The sequence below is a fragment of the Botrytis cinerea genome, chromosome 7, assembly GCF_000143535.2.
Source record: "Botrytis cinerea B05.10 chromosome 7, complete sequence".
Lineage (NCBI taxonomy): Eukaryota > Fungi > Ascomycota > Leotiomycetes > Helotiales > Sclerotiniaceae > Botrytis > Botrytis cinerea.
This window is the reverse complement of record NC_037316.1, coordinates 366,514-383,694: the sequence shown is the minus strand read 5'-3', so window position 1 is coordinate 383,694 and position 17,181 is coordinate 366,514. Positions and strand designations below refer to the sequence as shown.

The window sequence follows — 17,181 nt, the reverse complement described above, 5'->3', positions numbered from 1 at the left end:
ATCTTGTCATCCTGTCAGGTTCTCCGTATATTCATTCATCCGTACGCCCATTCATTCCTTTATTCATCCGTCCGAACCGATGCTCATAGGAGTACGTACTCCGTACGGACTTTGGTTTCATCTGAACAGCCAGCTTTGTAGCAGCTAATAAGCCATCAAATGGTTTATAATTAAATATCGTTCAGCTTGGGGTAGACTAACAGAATAGGAATACCAAACCTGTAGCTAGTACGCGATGTATGACTGACGGAATGAAGGGGTAATGAATCTATCGATTATTTCTGCCGAGAAATTATTTTGGGATTCCGATTTGGAAAGGCAAATGTGTGTTGAGTGTCGATAACCGGAAACCCAGTTTCTTTGTATCAAAGATAGACTTCGACTAACTTTCATGCCAACGATTTCCTTTGATCTTCTCGCTATCATTCGTTAACTTTTCCCTTCGTACCTTTCGTACCTGTTCGTACCTTTTGGTAGACCACTTTGAATTCGCTTATCGTTACGCTACCATAAGGTTATCGGTTCTACTATGACAGCTCGAGTGAGCTTGAGGACAGCTGCTACGAAGCATACGAACCATAGTAATAAAGTTATACTTTACCAGCTTCCCTGCTTGAAAGGAGTACTAACATTTGGTATAATAATAGGAGAGGAGGCCAAAAGATTCTTTGGATAAAACTCTCCCTCTCCCTCTCCCTCTTCCTCTGACCGTAAAAATAAGTAATCGTATCTGAAACTCACCCCATCTATCAATACTCTCCAGCTACGAGACCGATCTATTTTCATCGTTATAACACATAACATAGTTATAATATATTAATGAAATACTATTGAAGCTAGAAAGGAGAGTGGAGATATATGAAAAGCCTTTGTACCCCAATACTTACACCCCTTCTCATACATTGCATATTCAGTCAGAAAAATCTTTCGAGTCTTTCGAATCTATCAAATCGTCCAGGTATATTTGTTCAGGTGTTCGTCTCGTCCTGACCCGAATCCTTCCTCTCTTGAAACACTTAAGGCGAGCTACTTAGCTACTCGAGTCGAGCTATTCTTCTTTCTGCCCCTTCATTTGCTTCTGCCACCGCCAGCAAGCAAACTTGGAACGGAAAACCATCAACTACAATCAACGCAAGCAAACAATCTTCATAATATCTTCCCACTATAACATACATGACAGATATACTTCTACCTTGCCGTCCCTCGTAGCCTTTGGATCAATTCAAGGTACGGCTCTTGAATCATCCATCTATCCACTTACGACGGTATCGAGAGCAAGTTCTTGCAGATCTTATAACAGTCGTCTAAAGCGTCTAAAGGTTTATAGAAAACAATCCTTGCATCACTCACTACACTATACCGGGTAGCGATAATCTTTCGCAATCAAATCAATTTTTAATCTTCGCGGACTGAAACGAGGCAAAAAGAGGAAAAGAGCAAAAGAGCAACATCATTCCTTCTCCCGGTCGCATATTATCGTTGTAACTACTACCTACCTAGTATTTCCTTGTCCCCCCGCCATCCTCTTATCGACGACATAATATTATCGCCGTTAATCGGATAACCTCAACCTCGACCTCGACAGTACAATACTGGACAACTACTGAAGAAAAAAAAGCAAAAAAGCATTCCAGGAAAAAGAAATCCTCGATTATTAATACATCGACCTGTCAACAATCCCCTCTTCGATTCGGTTGCCGGTCTAGGCTGTGTCGTCTCCATTTCCAGGCTGAAAGAAAATCATCGGAGCTGGATTCTTCTGAAACCAAGCCTCTACTTGGGTACCTTTGCCCTGCTTACGAATTCCACAACACGCTCTTGTTTGTCTTGATGCGGTGACAGAGATACGATCCATATCACCTCATCCTTTCCATCCGTTTCACGACCTGCCATCGCGATCACCCCTCTCGTCGAGCCCGTAGTGATCAGATCAATATCGTCGACCACAATGAGTACCGATCCTCAATCAACTCGGGAGCCAGCATCTGGCCCGAGATCCGGTCCCTCCTTTCTACCTACCAATATCATCCGTACAAATGATCTCAATGGTTCCGAAGTCGAAGGAACATTCGGCGGCCATAATCCCCAGGAGTCGGCGGTTACGACACCTCGACCCAATACCGCACCCAATACCCAACCTCGGCCGATGCATGGATCGGAAGATGCAACGACTCCTACGACAGTCACATTCAGACCAGTCTCAGATGCGCTTGCCAATCAAAGACCTCTCCCACAAGCCCCTTTCGATGTCGCCGCGACCATTCCAGAAACCGTGGCAGGTTTGACAGCCATGAACCGAGACAATTCGACGAGGTCAAACAATTCTGTTGGTTCTGAAGACGTTGATATGGATAAATCCGATGCTGCTAGTTCCAATGGCAATAGCCCAAGGCCGCACAAGAAGAAGAAGAGTCAGAAATTCTATTGCACGGATTATCCGCCTTGTAACCTCAACTTTACCAGAACCGAGCATTTGCAGCGTCATATAAGGTAATTCACTACGTTTTGAGCTACTCTACAATCACTTCTCATCTACTAACCCTTGGTGTGACGCAGAAAACACACAGGAGAACGTCCCTACGAATGCTTTTGTGGGCGTTACTTCTCTCGAAGAGACAATCTACGCCAGCATGCTCAAACGGTGCATCAAAAGGAGGAAATCCCCCCAGGATCGTTGGCAGCCACTAGCACAAGATTTCCTAGACAGCCTCGTACAGATAGATCTAAGCCCCCTGGCAGACAAAGAGCTGCCACGGTGAGCGAACAGGTACCTTCATATCGTGGTCATCATCGAAATTCCTACTCCACTTCCAGCATAATGTCGAATATGTCGCACGTATCCGGTTATAGTCAAGCACACAATCTCAGACGTCCGCTCGCTCTACAGATGCCTAGCCCCCTAACAAGACGCCCAAGTTCACCTGGAGGTTATAGTACGCCCACTTCCGCTACTTTCTCAACCGGTCAGAATAGTCCGCGATGGCCAACACTTGGGTTTCAATCATCTCCTGGACCAGGCGTAGGTGTACCAATACCAGCTGGTCGCATTTACGACGGGCATCACACGCCCGGTCGAAGATTGTCTACACCCTCGGCCGCAAATCCGTTCTCTCCTTCTGGTCCCGCTTCCAACCCTTTTGGCACTTCATCAACTTACTCTGCAGCGGCACCCTATTCGCCAAGTTTGATTTCGAGCCCTACTAACTCGTCATTCAACAATGCTGGACAATCAATGGCTGCCCATCATTCAGATATGGATAATAGAAGGAGAACATGGCACCAGGGAACCAATGCGGCTACACTAGCATCATTTACCACAAGACTGCACAGTGTCATGAACGCAAACCACTACGCTGATGGTCCTATACCTGAACCCGCCGCGATTCTTCGCAGTAATGCTCCTCCACAAGAACATGCAAGACTTCCCGGAATTTCAAGCTTGTTACCCGGCAGAGGAGAATCCCCTCCGCCTCTTCGCAGTCGAGAACAAATGATGATTGACAGACCACACTCTTACCATCAGCCAAGCCTTAGCATGGCTGAGCGTCCAAGAGAAAATCCTGTTGATAGACCAGCGTCCTATTACCAGCCGATTTCTGACATGGCTAATCGTGGTCCAAGCCAAAGGATGATTGATAGACCACCGCCTTACTATCAGAACAATACTCCCATGTCCGATGACCCTCGCCCGAGTCAATTGATGAACGATAGACCAAATTCTTACCACCAGCCAAACCCGATTGTGCCTGAACGTCGTCCAAGTCAAATTATGACTGATAGACCAAGCTCTTATTATCAACCAAGACATTCTATATCAGAATCAGTTCCCTATTCTAGCTCAAGACCCATGACTTCCAGGGACCGACCTCTTAGCTCTCACCTTGATCGACAATTCAACCAACTAGAAATCCAAGGCCCACCACATGCGGATGCTGCAAGCTGGGCTACCGAGACAGCTCGTGCTGTTCATGCAACTGCGCAGCAATCACAGGCCAATCAGCCAAGAGTCACATTTGAGCAACCAGCACTTGGTCCTCGAACAGGGGCTTCTTCGTCCTATCACCACAAGCATACTGCTAGTTTACCTGTCAACATGCACAGATCAAACAGACGCGATGGATGGTACAATGGTCCAGTGGTATACCAACAGACTTCTGATAACAGATTTCAAGGAACCTCTCCGGAAGGGTCAACTGGCTCCGAAGGTGCAGCGCCTATAACTCCACAGAGTGCCACCGCGACAGATTATAACCCTGCCGTTGTACGATCAAACGGGTACCACGAGGAACATTCCCGAACCGTTCATCCCCAACAACCAACTGTTCACCACTACCACACACTATCAAATGGCAATGAACATTCTTACACACATAAGCCCCCTACGTCAACTCAAACCATGTATCCACAAGTCCCCCAGTCATCTACGCAACATTATCGCACTGAAGGATTGGACGCTCTGGCAGCAGCCGCAACAAGTGGTCAGATCAGTGTACACAACAATGCATTTTGAAGGATTGATTTCGTTGGTTCATACCTTTTGCGTAAATATTACACCTCGAGTCAATTTCTTTTAACGATACCCGATTTACATTCTATTTGAAGAATGTCACGAATTCATGAAACAAGACAGATTAACTTTTTTATCACGATTTTCCCTTTTTTTCTGCGATTACTGGGAATGGGACATTGTGATTTGCCAGCGTTGGTGTTTAGGGTTTTGGCATTATTAACTGTTTTTTTCTTTCTTTCTATTTTTCCCTCTGAAGCTTCATCGAATTCTTCACGCCATTCAATGTTGTGGAATATACAGTAGATCTCATGTACCGGGGCTAGTACCTGTTATTGTGTCTAGCGTTTTCGTCGTCAAATCAGATATTTTTGACCACTTACCACACAGTGCATTGATGTCCTATACGAAACTTCGATTTTCTCCAATGACTTGGAGGAAGCTCGAGCCCGAGTTTCTAACCTATCTCCTTTGTATTCAGGTCTGATTTTTGGGTAGCGTTTGGGTGGGATTACTTTGGATTGTTTATTATGATTTAGCGTACTTGGGAGGTTTCAATTGTTATTTCTAGCGTCAGGACAAGGCGGTACTCTACTCGGGATTTTCTAATGGGCGGTATGCTTGGCTATGACTTGGCTATGAGATTTGCACTATTGATACCTCTATACCCAAATGCTATTCAATCATTTTCTCAAAGTTATTTCGGTAATTTTCTTTAGAGTTTACGGTTCTAGACATGTGTGTGTGCTCCTTCATTTTCATAAGTGGCAGATATAATATTCGGATCTGGGGAATTGCTATCAAGGCCGAAGATTGTGTGATGTCATGGATTTTGGGATGGAATGAACTGGTTGGCTGGCTGGCGTCTTGTTAGTCTGTTTTTCATGCTTGCATCTTCGTATCTAGGGGTCCTTTTAGTATGTTAAATATGTCCTCAAAATTTGAGAATACGGGGTTTGATCTTTTAACCCGTGGAGCTGGGAAATGGGCTGGGTGGGCTGGGTGGTTTGGGGATTTGTGGATGGATGGTTGGTTAGAGGGAGGGAGGGATGGATGGAGGGTTGTGTGTACCTATGCATGTAGGGTTATTGGCCGGACGGCGTGGGCTGGACTGGGTGGGATATGGTTGTATGATTGAATGGATGGTGTATGGAAGGGCTGGATATTTTTGGGGGGTAGGGTGGTGGAGGGGAGAGGAGTTGGCTTTAGCCTGGTTTTACTTGACTTGACTTGTGCATAATACAATTATCTTTAAATTTGTATGCATGTAGGGTTAATATGGTCGAGTGTTGATAGGTTTGATAGAAATGTAGGTAGGTAGGTAGGCATGTAGGTAGGTAGTTAATGGATAGATATCTAACAAACTTGGAAACACATCTTATCTTGTTTGGAGGATGAATGTGTGTGTGTGTGTGCGTGATAGTTTCGATTTCGGAGTTATCTGTAGGGTGGGCTTGTTGATGTATGCGTATGCGTATGTGTGTGTGTGTGTGGATTTTAAATTTCTGGATTATGCACTATGCATGTAATGTGGGTCAATCATTCATTGGAAGGCATATCTTTCTGTCTATCTTGTATTATGTTGCAGTATGTTGCATTTGTGTTGCATTTGTGTTATATTTGTGGTATCTGCATAGAACAATGAAAGAATGAAAGAGTTTATGCATGTGCATAGTATATGCATGTATGTATACCTCGATGGATATAGATGGATGCTTGGATGTATTTTTAGCTTTAGAATTTATGCTTTGTGGTTTACAGTTTAGGGTTTATGAATTATGAATATGTATGTACATACCAACCTCGCTGTTTTCACTTTTGGAGGGGTTTTGCTTTTGTTTTTGTTTTTGCTTTTGCTTTTGCTTTTGCGGCTTTTGCGGCTTTAGGTCTTGCTTTTTGGGGAGGGGGAGGGGGAGGGGAGGGGAAGAGGAAGGGAGAGGGGGTCATGACGTTGGGGTTTGGATTTGGTGGGTTGGTGGGTGGGAAGGAGGTGGGTAGGGAGGGAATGTTAAATGAAGATTGAGGGGGTTTGAAAATGGATGTTTGGAGATGGAGATGGAGATACTGGGGTTGTATTTCGAGGAGAGAGGTCATTGATGGATAGTGTGTGGTGAGTCTAGAGTATCGGATTGGATTGGGTTGGACAAGACTGCTGTATGAGCCAATTGGTTGGTGGATTGGTTAGAAGGCTGATGGAAAGTGTTTCTGGGGTTATCAGTGGGCAGATACTCAGTATTTACTGCGTGTTTACATCGCACTATGCCATTGCTATGCGAACGGGTGGCTGGGCTGGGCTGGTCTGGGCTGGCTAGAAAGTGGTGCGCACAGGTAGGCTTATTTTCTTGTTTTCGTAGATTCGAGAATTAGAGATTTAGGTTGCGAGATGGGAAGTACGAGGAGATACGAGGAGGGGGAGGAGGTGGGAGGATTTTTGGAAAGATGAATGCATGCACGGGAGAGGATATGTTTCAGATTTGGAGGGGGGTATGTAGGTATTTATGTGTTTATGTGTGAGGGGTGCGTGGGTTTGGGTTTGGATTTGGAATTTGGGAGAGTGGGTTTGATTGGTGGGGTTTGAGGGGGGGTGGAAAGTGGGAGGAAGAGTGGAGAGGAAGTGAAGGTGTGAGGGTGTGAAGTTGTGAAGGGGCGGGGGAAGTTGGAATTCAGTGAGGGGTAGGTATATGTGTGTGTGTATGAGGGGGGTGAAAGAGAGATTGCGGAATATTTGTATCTGGAGTTGTGGGGAGTCCGGGGGAGAAGGAAGTGGGGAAGCAAGCAGATAAGTATAAGATGAAATGGGAAAAGAGAGGCTAATATGGGAAATAGGAAATAGAAAGACGTGTCAGAAAGGGAAGGGCCAAACTTGAGAATTCAGATTTAGGTATGAAGCTTGTAGGATGAAGCTGTGCTGCATGATGAGACAAATGGGCAAGCGAAGCAATGCGTGCATAACCGCTTTCGTGCATCTCCATCTTTATGTGAAACATCATAGATAAAGATGGGATTCATGAATGAAGCTTTTGGGATGGAGATCCATAACGAGATAGAGACGGATAGGTGGATAGAAACATGTCGGTTCTTGTGCATCGATGGAGTCTCATCGGATCGCGTTTATAAGCTTATTTGTGATCATCGGTTCGGGTTAACGACGGAGCTACATACTTGGTCATAGTGTATGTAGGTAGGTGGGTATTTAGGAAACTGGATAGTGGGAATGTATTGTTCGACATGTGTGCTGGAGTTTCTAGAAGAGGATCTTCTTATCTTGGTATGCATGATGTGTATGATATTCACAAGTATTAAAATGGGGATGCGGGAAAGCTAATATGTAAGAGGATAAGGTTTTACCTAGAAGAAATTTGCCCCAGACACGAACTTCAGAGTTCGGGTAGGGAGAAAATGAGAAGATGAGTTGGATTGGATGGCGTGCGATCGAATCCCGAGATGTGGATCTGTGCTTTATGCAGCAAAGTGGAGATGGAGCTGAGTGGCTTGAGAGTGGTTTGTTTATATGGACTTGGTGGGATGGAAAGGAGGGGTAAGTGGGTATGAGGATTGTGGTGGCGATCTTTTGCTTTCTTGGGGGGTTTTGAACCTGAAGGGTTGGGTGTGGGAGGGTGTGCGAAGGGAAGTTGGATGATTGTTGGATGGTGGGATAGACTTCAATATGATATGAGACGATATATGATGAGAAACTGGGAATATATGTCGTTGAAACTTGATGTTGATATTTACATCTCCGATGGATTGGAGTGGGATAATAGTTCGATACGAGAAGATGTGGATATTTGAGATGCTGTCTATGGGGCTGGTTTTGTTTGTGATATTTTCAAGGGTCTAACGACAGATTGGGAATTTGTGAATGGAGTGGTGTGTATATATGTATGTATGTATGTATGCATGTATGAATACTTGGATGTATTGGGACCACGAGATGAGAGCATGCTGAGGCGAGGTTACATTTTTGTGTGGGTTTGCATATGGGTATGGGTATGCATGATGGCTGTAGTCAGCAGGAGAATTCTTTTGATGTTGACAAAGTGGCAGGAGAAGGTGTTGGGAGAGTTGACTGCATCGAAGTTGGAGATTGTAGTTTTGATTGGTGGTGGGAGGACGGCTTTGTAAATTGCAATTTGAGTAAGATAGATGAGAGTCGTGGGGATTTCTGACCAAGAAGTTTGGGATGGAGGGAGAGTGCTGCGAAAATGGATGTTCTCCATTTCTATGTTAGACGAAGGTTGGTGATTTCATAACTTGATAAGTAAGAACTGATGAGAAGAAGTGCCATTATATTTCATTGTCTCAAATGGAAGAGTGTTCTAAATCATCCTAATGTTTGTTATAGGTTTGAACAATCAAGCTAGATTGGTATTATATTATCGTTTGAATAACTCAATGTCATATAAACGAGTGCAAGAATGCATTATGTAGTTTCCTGGGTAATTAGCTAATGATGATAGGAATGATTGTAAAATCACAACACACTGTTCACGATATCAGTTGAGTGAATGATAGATTCAGATTTAAGATATAATCAAGCAAAAATCCGTTATGAAGTAACCAATCTCTCAAATTTCTCAAGTCTGTCCTTCGGCTATATTATCTCAGCTCTTCTTTCCCTTCAACCTCACTATCTGTTGGTACGAGAAGGATACGGAAGACGTAGCACCCACGAATATCGTAGGTCCTGTATGTCTAATTGTATTCTGTCTAAAGAGCTAGCTACGTATCGAAAGTAGTAAGCCTTATAAAGGCTTACAGAAAGAGCTAGTCTCTTTCGCATTCGCTTAGGGCTTTATTATAGTTGCTATATTACAGTGGTAATTGAATTGAAGTTATTCACTCCGTTCACACACTATCCTTTCCTTTATTATCACTTCCCTCAGTGTCTACAAAAGCATTTCTACTACTACCTATCCAGTCGGCTTTCCATTCCGAATGCCATTCCACCTTCTTACCATTGTTTTTCGTTTTGAAGATATCAGAAAATGTGGGTGTGGTGGAGTCGGTGGTTTGAAGTTGAGATGAAAAAGGTTTGTTTTTCCAACTCTTTAACGAGTGTGAGGTCTTCCCAAGAGGTATACTGTTTAGTTTAAGGCTGGACAGAGTATCCTCGTTCTCATCGTCTTGGTCATCGTTATTCTCGTTTCCGTCATTTCCATCCCCGTCCCCATCCCCATCACTTCCATCGTCCCCATCCCCATCACTTCCATCGTCCCCATCATCTTCATCACCTCCCTCATATCCATCCTGATATCTCGCTTCACCCCACCACTTACATCTTTCTCTCGTCCCCTCATCAACCCACGTATCGCCTTCTACCCTCACATCTCCTTCCGGTACAATCATACTTCCATTTTCCTTCGATCCAAGAATCACAATCCCATCTTTATAAACTGGAAACTCCGGTCCTATCAACCCGCGATTCGGATCTCCTTCTTTCACAAATCCAACAATATAGGCTTGAAGTGTTTGTGCAATAATCTCAGTTGATGGGAGAGATTTTCCCGTGTTGTATATATCTGTTGGATCGGAGGGTGGTTTTTGATAGAACCATGTATATAGTTAGAATCTTTGAGAAAGAAAATAGAACATCAAGAACGAATCGACTAACCGAAAACCCAACATCCTGTCCATGAACACCTGGTTCCACCCCAAAAACATATTTATAACTCTCCTCATCCCCAAAAGCATCAAGCAAATAAACAGCATTGCAAATTGTGCTCAATTGCGCGGTGGCATTCGCACCTCTGAGTAATTTATGTAGAACTCCTGTATTTTCCTCTTCCAAAGGATATAAATATTTGACAATATACTCCACATCTTCATCTTTCAATCCCGGTAAACTGTTCCGTATGAATGCTGCAAATGTATCATCGTTTTCCACAGATTTGATATCTGTAAATAAAATCCCTTCTAGTGAGCTGTGAGCAACTATACAGGAGAGGGGAACAAACGAATATCACACTACCGCGGATAGCTACACTGTCTGGTGTGAATTTTGAAGCATTGAAAAAACTATATGGGCTTCCATCTTGATTTTTATGTCCGAATGCGAAGCCTCCTCCATGGATCCAAACAATTACCGGCACTACATAATTTTGTCAATCTCTCCATTGTTCGATATCATATGGTGATATTGCTTACAAGGAACAAAATCATCATCTTCCTTCACCGCCTCGGCCACTCCCTCTGGCACAACTACATCCAACAGCAAACAATCCTCGCTCTCCCAGCCATGAGGAACCCCTTGAAATGGATCTGGTTTCAAGTGACTTGGGTCTATATTATTGATAAGCCCCAAAGTGTACAACGCAACCAGTAAACCGGCATCTTTCACCAATCTGGATGAGCTTGTGGACATATATGACCTATGGAACCATGATTGATATGCGAAGAAGTACTATTTATAGGAAGAGGCTTTGAAAAACGAAGATCTTGGAGAGGTGGAATGGCGTATGGAATATTGCTAAAGTTGTTGTAGTGACCGGTGGACTACATGAGGATCTAGTTAGTGATGATTTGGAAATGGGAATGGATAAGATGTACTGACATTGACCATGGCTTGATGACGTTCGTAGCCGAGATCGATTATTGGTCTAGGGATAGAAGGGTTTTTGGGATGAGGTCCTGGGAAACTTGTTGGGGGACGTAGGGAAAGTGGGGATGGTTGGAAGGAACGGCCATGATGAATTCCTCCTGCTGCTTCAACTGGAGTAATTGTGCATGCAAAGATGCCTAAGAGCTTCATTTTGAGATGAAAACGAAGTAGTCTTTGGTGAAGGGATAGAGATGGAATGGTATATAGGCTTTCTTGTATCTAAGCATTTCAATCACTGTCCCATTCATGTGACATTTGTGACTTCAGTTTGAAATTACAAATTGCATTGTAATTGCGATGCAACGCCGGATGACATTTGTGAAGTCGTAAATTTGTACAGGACTTGTGTCACAGATTTTGTCTCAAACAAAATGACTTCCACGTTGTACTTTCATATTGCATTTATTCACACAAGCCTGATATTCGTTCGTATTTGAACACTGTATCTCTCTTGAGTTAGATAATTGAGCTTTCCAATCCTGTCGATTCCGAACAATTGTAGCACAACTTCGACACGAAGCAAGACACGTGACCATTATTCTGTAAAATCTTAAACATTAAAGTCAAGTCTTGCTTCCCAGTACCACCAGACTGAGATATCAAGTAATTGAATTACTTTGACAGTGTGAGGATATCGCACTTGTCCCCGAGACCTTAAACTGTCAGCTCAGCCCGTCAATAGACCCGAGGAGCTCGGAATAAACGTGATTGAATAGAAGATTTGAGATATAACATAAGAATTTGCGAGTATGATATTTCATAAATTGATATTACATTACACAAAATTGGATGATGGATAAAAGATAACAGGCTTCACTTTTATTTCTTATTTTCTATCCATGTTTTGATATAAACATTATAAATTATATTATTTTGACTTCTAGCGAGGAGGATAGAAAGAAGGAAAAAGGATTCTAGATTTTTTCTAATCAGCAAAATCATTATGAGGATAAATGAATTTTTTCATACCTTTTTGGTTGTTATAATGACGTATAGATGAGATATGAACTTTCTGATAGTGAGAGAAACAAGATTGATTCATTCGTAGAGTTGAAATGAATGTATTTGTTGCGTAGCTCCAGATGACTCAGTCATTCTCTTCAGAGACACCGTTCTATACGATCATCATCGATATGTGTAGCCGGCGCGGGAGGTGTTTGCTTAAAAATAAGGCAATTCCAAACTGATAATCCAGGGAGCATTGGTAGGCTGATGTTCCCCATCCAGAATCGCCGCATTAACCATCAGTGTTTCTTTGCCAGACTCAACATGCAAGTTCATAGCCTGTGGATACTCGTTGATTAAGTCATCCTCTGCTTTTCTCGCATCATCCCACACGATTTTATTGGCACCATATCCCTCATGAATATGACCAAAGCAATGCATCAAAGGCTTCGCACGTTGGACCGCGCGAAGGATGTTCTCGCAGCCCAGGTTCTCGTCACGAAAGCCCTTTGGTGGTCCGTGGGTCATGACAATATCTACACCAGCTGGGATAGGATTCTCAGCAATCGAAATTACACCCTCTGCAGTTTTCCCAGATGCATTAAATCGATCTTCATTACGTTGATAAGGGAATGCATAATCATTGAATTCGGGTTGGTATGGAGAAGCATAGATCTTGAATGTTGCACCACTTTGAAGATTGAAAGTGTGTGTTCCCTCCTCCAGATAAGTCACCCCCGCTTCTTTCGCTAATTGCCCCTTCATTACCTCCATGGCCCGTGCATGGTCGTCAAGATAGTCCTCGTCTTCCTCAATGTGTGCTTTGCACCATCCTTCATCAAGCTCCAAATCATGATTTCCTGCGATAACTAGTTTAAGCTCTGCATCAAAGTTGCTGAGCATTTTAAGTGCTTTCTTGAAGGCGGGAATTCCTCCAACTTGTGTTAAGTCTCCGCAGTGGAGAAGAACATCGACTTTTGGAACGGGGAGCTGTAACTTGCTTGATGCATTGTCGCCAAATTGGTAGTCGTGTGTATCAGACAACACGATAAAGGTCGTTTTTTGCATTCTTGCCATATTGACCATTATAAGGTTGTAGTTGATAGCAGTCTATTCTGATTGTAATTTGATGATTGTTCCGAACTGAATATTATATGTGAAGATGATAATGTAGAATTGAATGTGCAGGGGCTGTGGGAAAAGAAAGAAAGTAAGGTTGGGAAATTGTTATATTTTTATATCTGTGCATGGAGCTAAAGTGAATCAGATGGAATTACCCAATCACATAGTTTCAAAGATACCTGGGGCGGGGTAGTAGGGCTACCAAGTACGTGATAAAACAGGAACATTCACTAAATTAAAGTATTTAGATTCAGACTCGTACGTCGTCATATTTTCTAGTAATGACCAGACTCACGGAACATTTCCTTGGCTGCCAAGTTTTTTTTTTAATTGAGTATACTGCTTACTGTTAATTAACACGTGTAATAATTGACTTTAGTATCTGGAACGATTTACGGAGCACGTCTTGCTTCGTACCGATGTGAATGTTCATCAGTGAGCAGATGCATGGACTGACAGGACCCTTCACAACTTTCATTTTTTTTTGTAAATTCCTTCTTCAATTGTTTGATATTACAATCAATTTCTTCATTATTGAATTTTTAATAAATCAATGTAGCGATTCTCAAAATATCGAAACTGGTTCTTCAAGAGATACTTCCAAATCAACTTTTATAGTGCCCTGCCAGTCCACGCACTCAGTGTACCACAAGTGCTCTGCATTAAACAGAAACTGAGTGATTCACATATTTTTTGCTAATCCATTTGGTATATTCCTATTTTGGTCAAGAGTATGAAGGAGTATCTCAATTATAGTGCTTTAGAGCCCAGCGTTGAAGTCATCGTGCTGAGGATTTTACGCAAAGTTTATGGTGTAGGTTTTTTGGTATTGGGTTAAATGATATATCTTCGTGGCAAGACTTTATGATAATATGAGGATATGAGGGTGGTTGAATAATATGAGTTGGGATAACCATAGGGCTCTGAAGGGAGGAGGGGGGTTATGCGGGGCTGGTTTATCAGTGACTATATAAACTGATGGGACACTTCTCAACTTTCGAATCTTGTAATCATTTCATTATATTATTATTTTACCATTCAATTGGTTAACATCAAAATCTGTCTTTTCATTATTCAAACCCTAAAAAATTATTAAAATGATTCCTAAAATATACAAGTCAACACTCCGAGAGATATTTTTAAGTCCATTTTTGCAGTGTACTCTCACTCTCGCCCCCAAGCACCAGGACACCAACTCGTCTACATTGGCGTAAGGATGATGTTTCTTATATTACACTAGATCATATGTTTGCGTGATGTGTTGTATAGTAATTATTGGAATGTAAATTGTATGATCATAAAGAGAGCGTTATGTCAACTAGCAATGTGCTAACGCTTCCTTATTTGAGTACATCACAGCTTCTCATAGATAGTAATGATCGAGAACGATGACAGTCATAAAGAATAAAGTAATTTAGCACTTATCAATCAACACGCGAGCGCCTATTATACTCGCTCAACGACCAAACTATATGATGTAACAATAGTTTCACAAATTCGCAAGGACAATCAGAACCTTGAACATCAAGATATCTTTCAACTCATCACCTCAAAAAACTTGAAATATTCTCTAGATTTCCATATTCTATTGAGCAAGTAAACAGACTGAGGATGATCTATTAGAATCAAATGACACGTATTAGTCGATTTACCAGTTTCGCACTTGGAAGATAATTTTACAATAAATTCGTGTGTCACGCCCACGGTTGATATATACATCGAAATGAAATATCTATCTGAGTCTGGTGACATCAGTTGAATCTAGGAGCAGCTTTGGAGAAACTCATAATACTTGTCACTTGACCTTTGTGTATTCACTAAGCCATTCATCAATTTTAGGTATAGTGATGATAGTAGGTGAGAATTCAAGTCTACTGTTACTGTTACTAATTATATTCTTAGAACTCAAATATTGCATATGGAAGTGATGAGCAGTGAACGAAAATCATAATGGATTATTCCTATTTTCTTCTGTCTAGAGGTAGTGATTTTCTCTTGGCAAACGTGAACATAATTATGAATCCTCCATCCATCCTCCTAACTACTCAAGAATTTCTCGACCCTCTAGTCAAGGCATCCACGACTGTATGAGTCCAATATCAGGAAAATCAGCAAATTAAACCCGAGATATTTCGTTCCTAGAAAGAGAAACCGATAAATAGAGTGAAGTGATGAGTATGAAGCAGAATCATGGGGTTTGATAAGGTTCTGTTGCAGGCCCAACAAACCAATTAAGTTCTGGTACGTAGCTTGACAAATTTCTGGCGGGAGTGACTACACTAGTAAAACTTGCATTCTTATCAAAAGGTTGAAGTTGAACTCCAGCAAATCGATCTGCAATCCAATCCATCCATATTCTTTGAGAGCCTGTTACAGCAGGGGTATGTGAGGTCCCTGGGAGGCGGAAAAGTTGAACGTGAGATGTAGGAGATAGATCAAGTGCAGCCCCAAGTTTTTTCACCGTGTTATTATAGTTGACCATTGGATCATTGTCGCCTTGGATTACAAGAAGAGGTCCAGAAATCTTTCGTCCACCATTCGCAGTCAGATTGTCGTACTTCAAAAGCCATTCATTAGATGTCCAGTCAGGCTTTAGTAAGTTGCCAGCAAGCGTGAGTAATATTGGTATGGTTGTAGAAGAGGCGCAATCAAGTTTGACGATTTTCTGGAACAGTTCTAGGCCGTCAGGCGTAAAGAAATCATTGTAGTCGAATTCCGGATATAACGCTGCAATTCCGGGAGCCATGGTTGCAGCTATCAGACTTCCGAAGGGCTCAGGATTATCAAGAACACTGGTGGCTGGGGAGATGGCTATGGCACCGAGATAACCTGGAATTTTAGATACAGCGTGTTTCTGGGCGACACCCCAAGTAGCGCCACCTCCTTGGCTATGTCCAAGCACAACGAACGATTCAGAGAGTTGAGGAAAAGCTTTCTTTGCAGCTTGAATAGAATAAACAACGTCGGTGGCTACACTAGAAGAGGCAAAAAAATCGTGGGCAATCGAGTGGTTATTCTGGTCTTTACCAACACCCAAACCAGCATAATCCGTGGCTACTACGACGTAGCCCTGAAGAACTAATTGGTAGGGAGCGATAAAATGGTTCCAAAGATTTTTGAATTTGGATGGGGCAGTTGAGACTGTTGTTCCTGATGTGCCATGAGCCCAGGCAACAACTTGGTTTCCGCCGTTCGCATCCAGACGAGGCATATAAGGCCACAAGACATAGCCAGAAACAGGACGACGTTCTCCAGATAGACTCTCCGATACATAGATGAATCGTGATACCGCAGTATTAGGTGGAAGAGTATAGTTCTGTGGCACGTTTGCATCTTCTTGCACTTTGATCGGTGTTCCCGGTTGAGCAGAGGCCATGTCTATTCCAGACACCGAGTAGAATGCGGCATCCTCTTCGGCACTGTGTGCCCACAGAGAGCGCTCGTATTGAATGGCATCGGAGACACCTTGGGGGAACTCCGATAAAAGTGATTCGGACATGCTGTTCGCCTTTGCAATAATAAAGGATAGTAACACCGTGAACAAAAAAGGTGAAGGGAAGAGGGATTTCATTTGGCGGAAAGAACCTTAAAGGCTCGGAAAACTTGACAGTATTGAATTGTTACACTTGGTGAGTAACATGCAGATAATCATAGGCTGATTGGTACCTTTCATAAGAATTGAAAGGCGAGGTGCAGATTCTAGGTGGTAGGGAAGAATGGTACGTCTCCCCTACCGTATCCGATCTAATTGGTACTAGCGTCTTACTAAGATTCTAGAGTACATTTTACCGAAGCCTTCTACCATGGATTCCAAACGAATAAGATCATATGATAAAGAGTTGAGGCTAAAAGCAAGGGGCACAGCAAATGCTGTGCTACTCTATGAAACACGCATTATTACTTCTTACATCTATAAATCCGTGGTAATCCTACACCTACCGCACACGGCACGGATGGAGTCCGGGGTGTCTGAATAGCATACTGTTTGCGTGGCTGCCACACATCT

At 42.7% G+C, this 17,181-nt stretch overlaps 4 protein-coding genes across 5 annotated transcripts; 1 reads left to right on the top strand and 3 right to left on the bottom strand.

Annotated features, from left to right (window-relative positions):
• The first annotated feature begins 706 nt into the window (after positions 1–706).
• BCIN_07g01050 (hypothetical protein) lies at positions 707–5,835 on the top strand. The gene is made up of 2 exons (XM_024693824.1): positions 707–2,490; positions 2,557–5,835. The coding sequence occupies exons 1-2, from the start codon at positions 1,949–1,951 to the stop codon at positions 4,508–4,510; spliced, it is 2,496 nt and encodes an 831-aa protein (XP_024549613.1). The 5' UTR covers positions 707–1,948; the 3' UTR covers positions 4,511–5,835.
• A 3,360-nt stretch (positions 5,836–9,195) lies between these two features.
• On the bottom strand, positions 9,196–11,386 carry BCIN_07g01040 (hypothetical protein). Of its 2 annotated transcripts, XM_024693822.1 has the most exons (4): positions 11,061–11,256; positions 10,655–11,002; positions 10,479–10,598; positions 9,196–10,423 (listed from the first exon to the last, which is right to left on the bottom strand). In XM_024693822.1, exons 2-4 carry the CDS (start codon positions 10,869–10,871, stop codon positions 9,993–9,995), a joined length of 768 nt encoding a protein of 255 aa, XP_024549612.1. In that variant the 5' UTR covers positions 10,872–11,002; positions 11,061–11,256; the 3' UTR covers positions 9,196–9,992. The 2 variants fall into 2 exon arrangements, with proteins under 2 accessions (XP_024549612.1, XP_024549611.1); XM_024693823.1 differs by having other exon boundaries at positions 9,196–10,598; positions 11,061–11,386.
• A 567-nt stretch (positions 11,387–11,953) lies between these two features.
• On the bottom strand, positions 11,954–13,239 carry BCIN_07g01030 (hypothetical protein). Its single transcript, XM_024693821.1, has 2 exons — positions 12,078–13,239; positions 11,954–12,022 (listed from the first exon to the last, which is right to left on the bottom strand). The coding sequence occupies exon 1, from the start codon at positions 13,137–13,139 to the stop codon at positions 12,270–12,272; it is 870 nt and encodes a 289-aa protein (XP_024549610.1). The 5' UTR covers positions 13,140–13,239; the 3' UTR covers positions 11,954–12,022; positions 12,078–12,269.
• Positions 13,240–15,147: 1,908 nt separating this feature from the next.
• Positions 15,148–16,717, bottom strand: BCIN_07g01020 (hypothetical protein). Its single transcript, XM_001556055.2, has one exon. It carries the CDS (start codon positions 16,672–16,674, stop codon positions 15,364–15,366), a length of 1,311 nt encoding a protein of 436 aa, XP_001556105.2. The 5' UTR covers positions 16,675–16,717; the 3' UTR covers positions 15,148–15,363.
• Between the last annotated feature and the right edge of the window lie 464 nt (positions 16,718–17,181).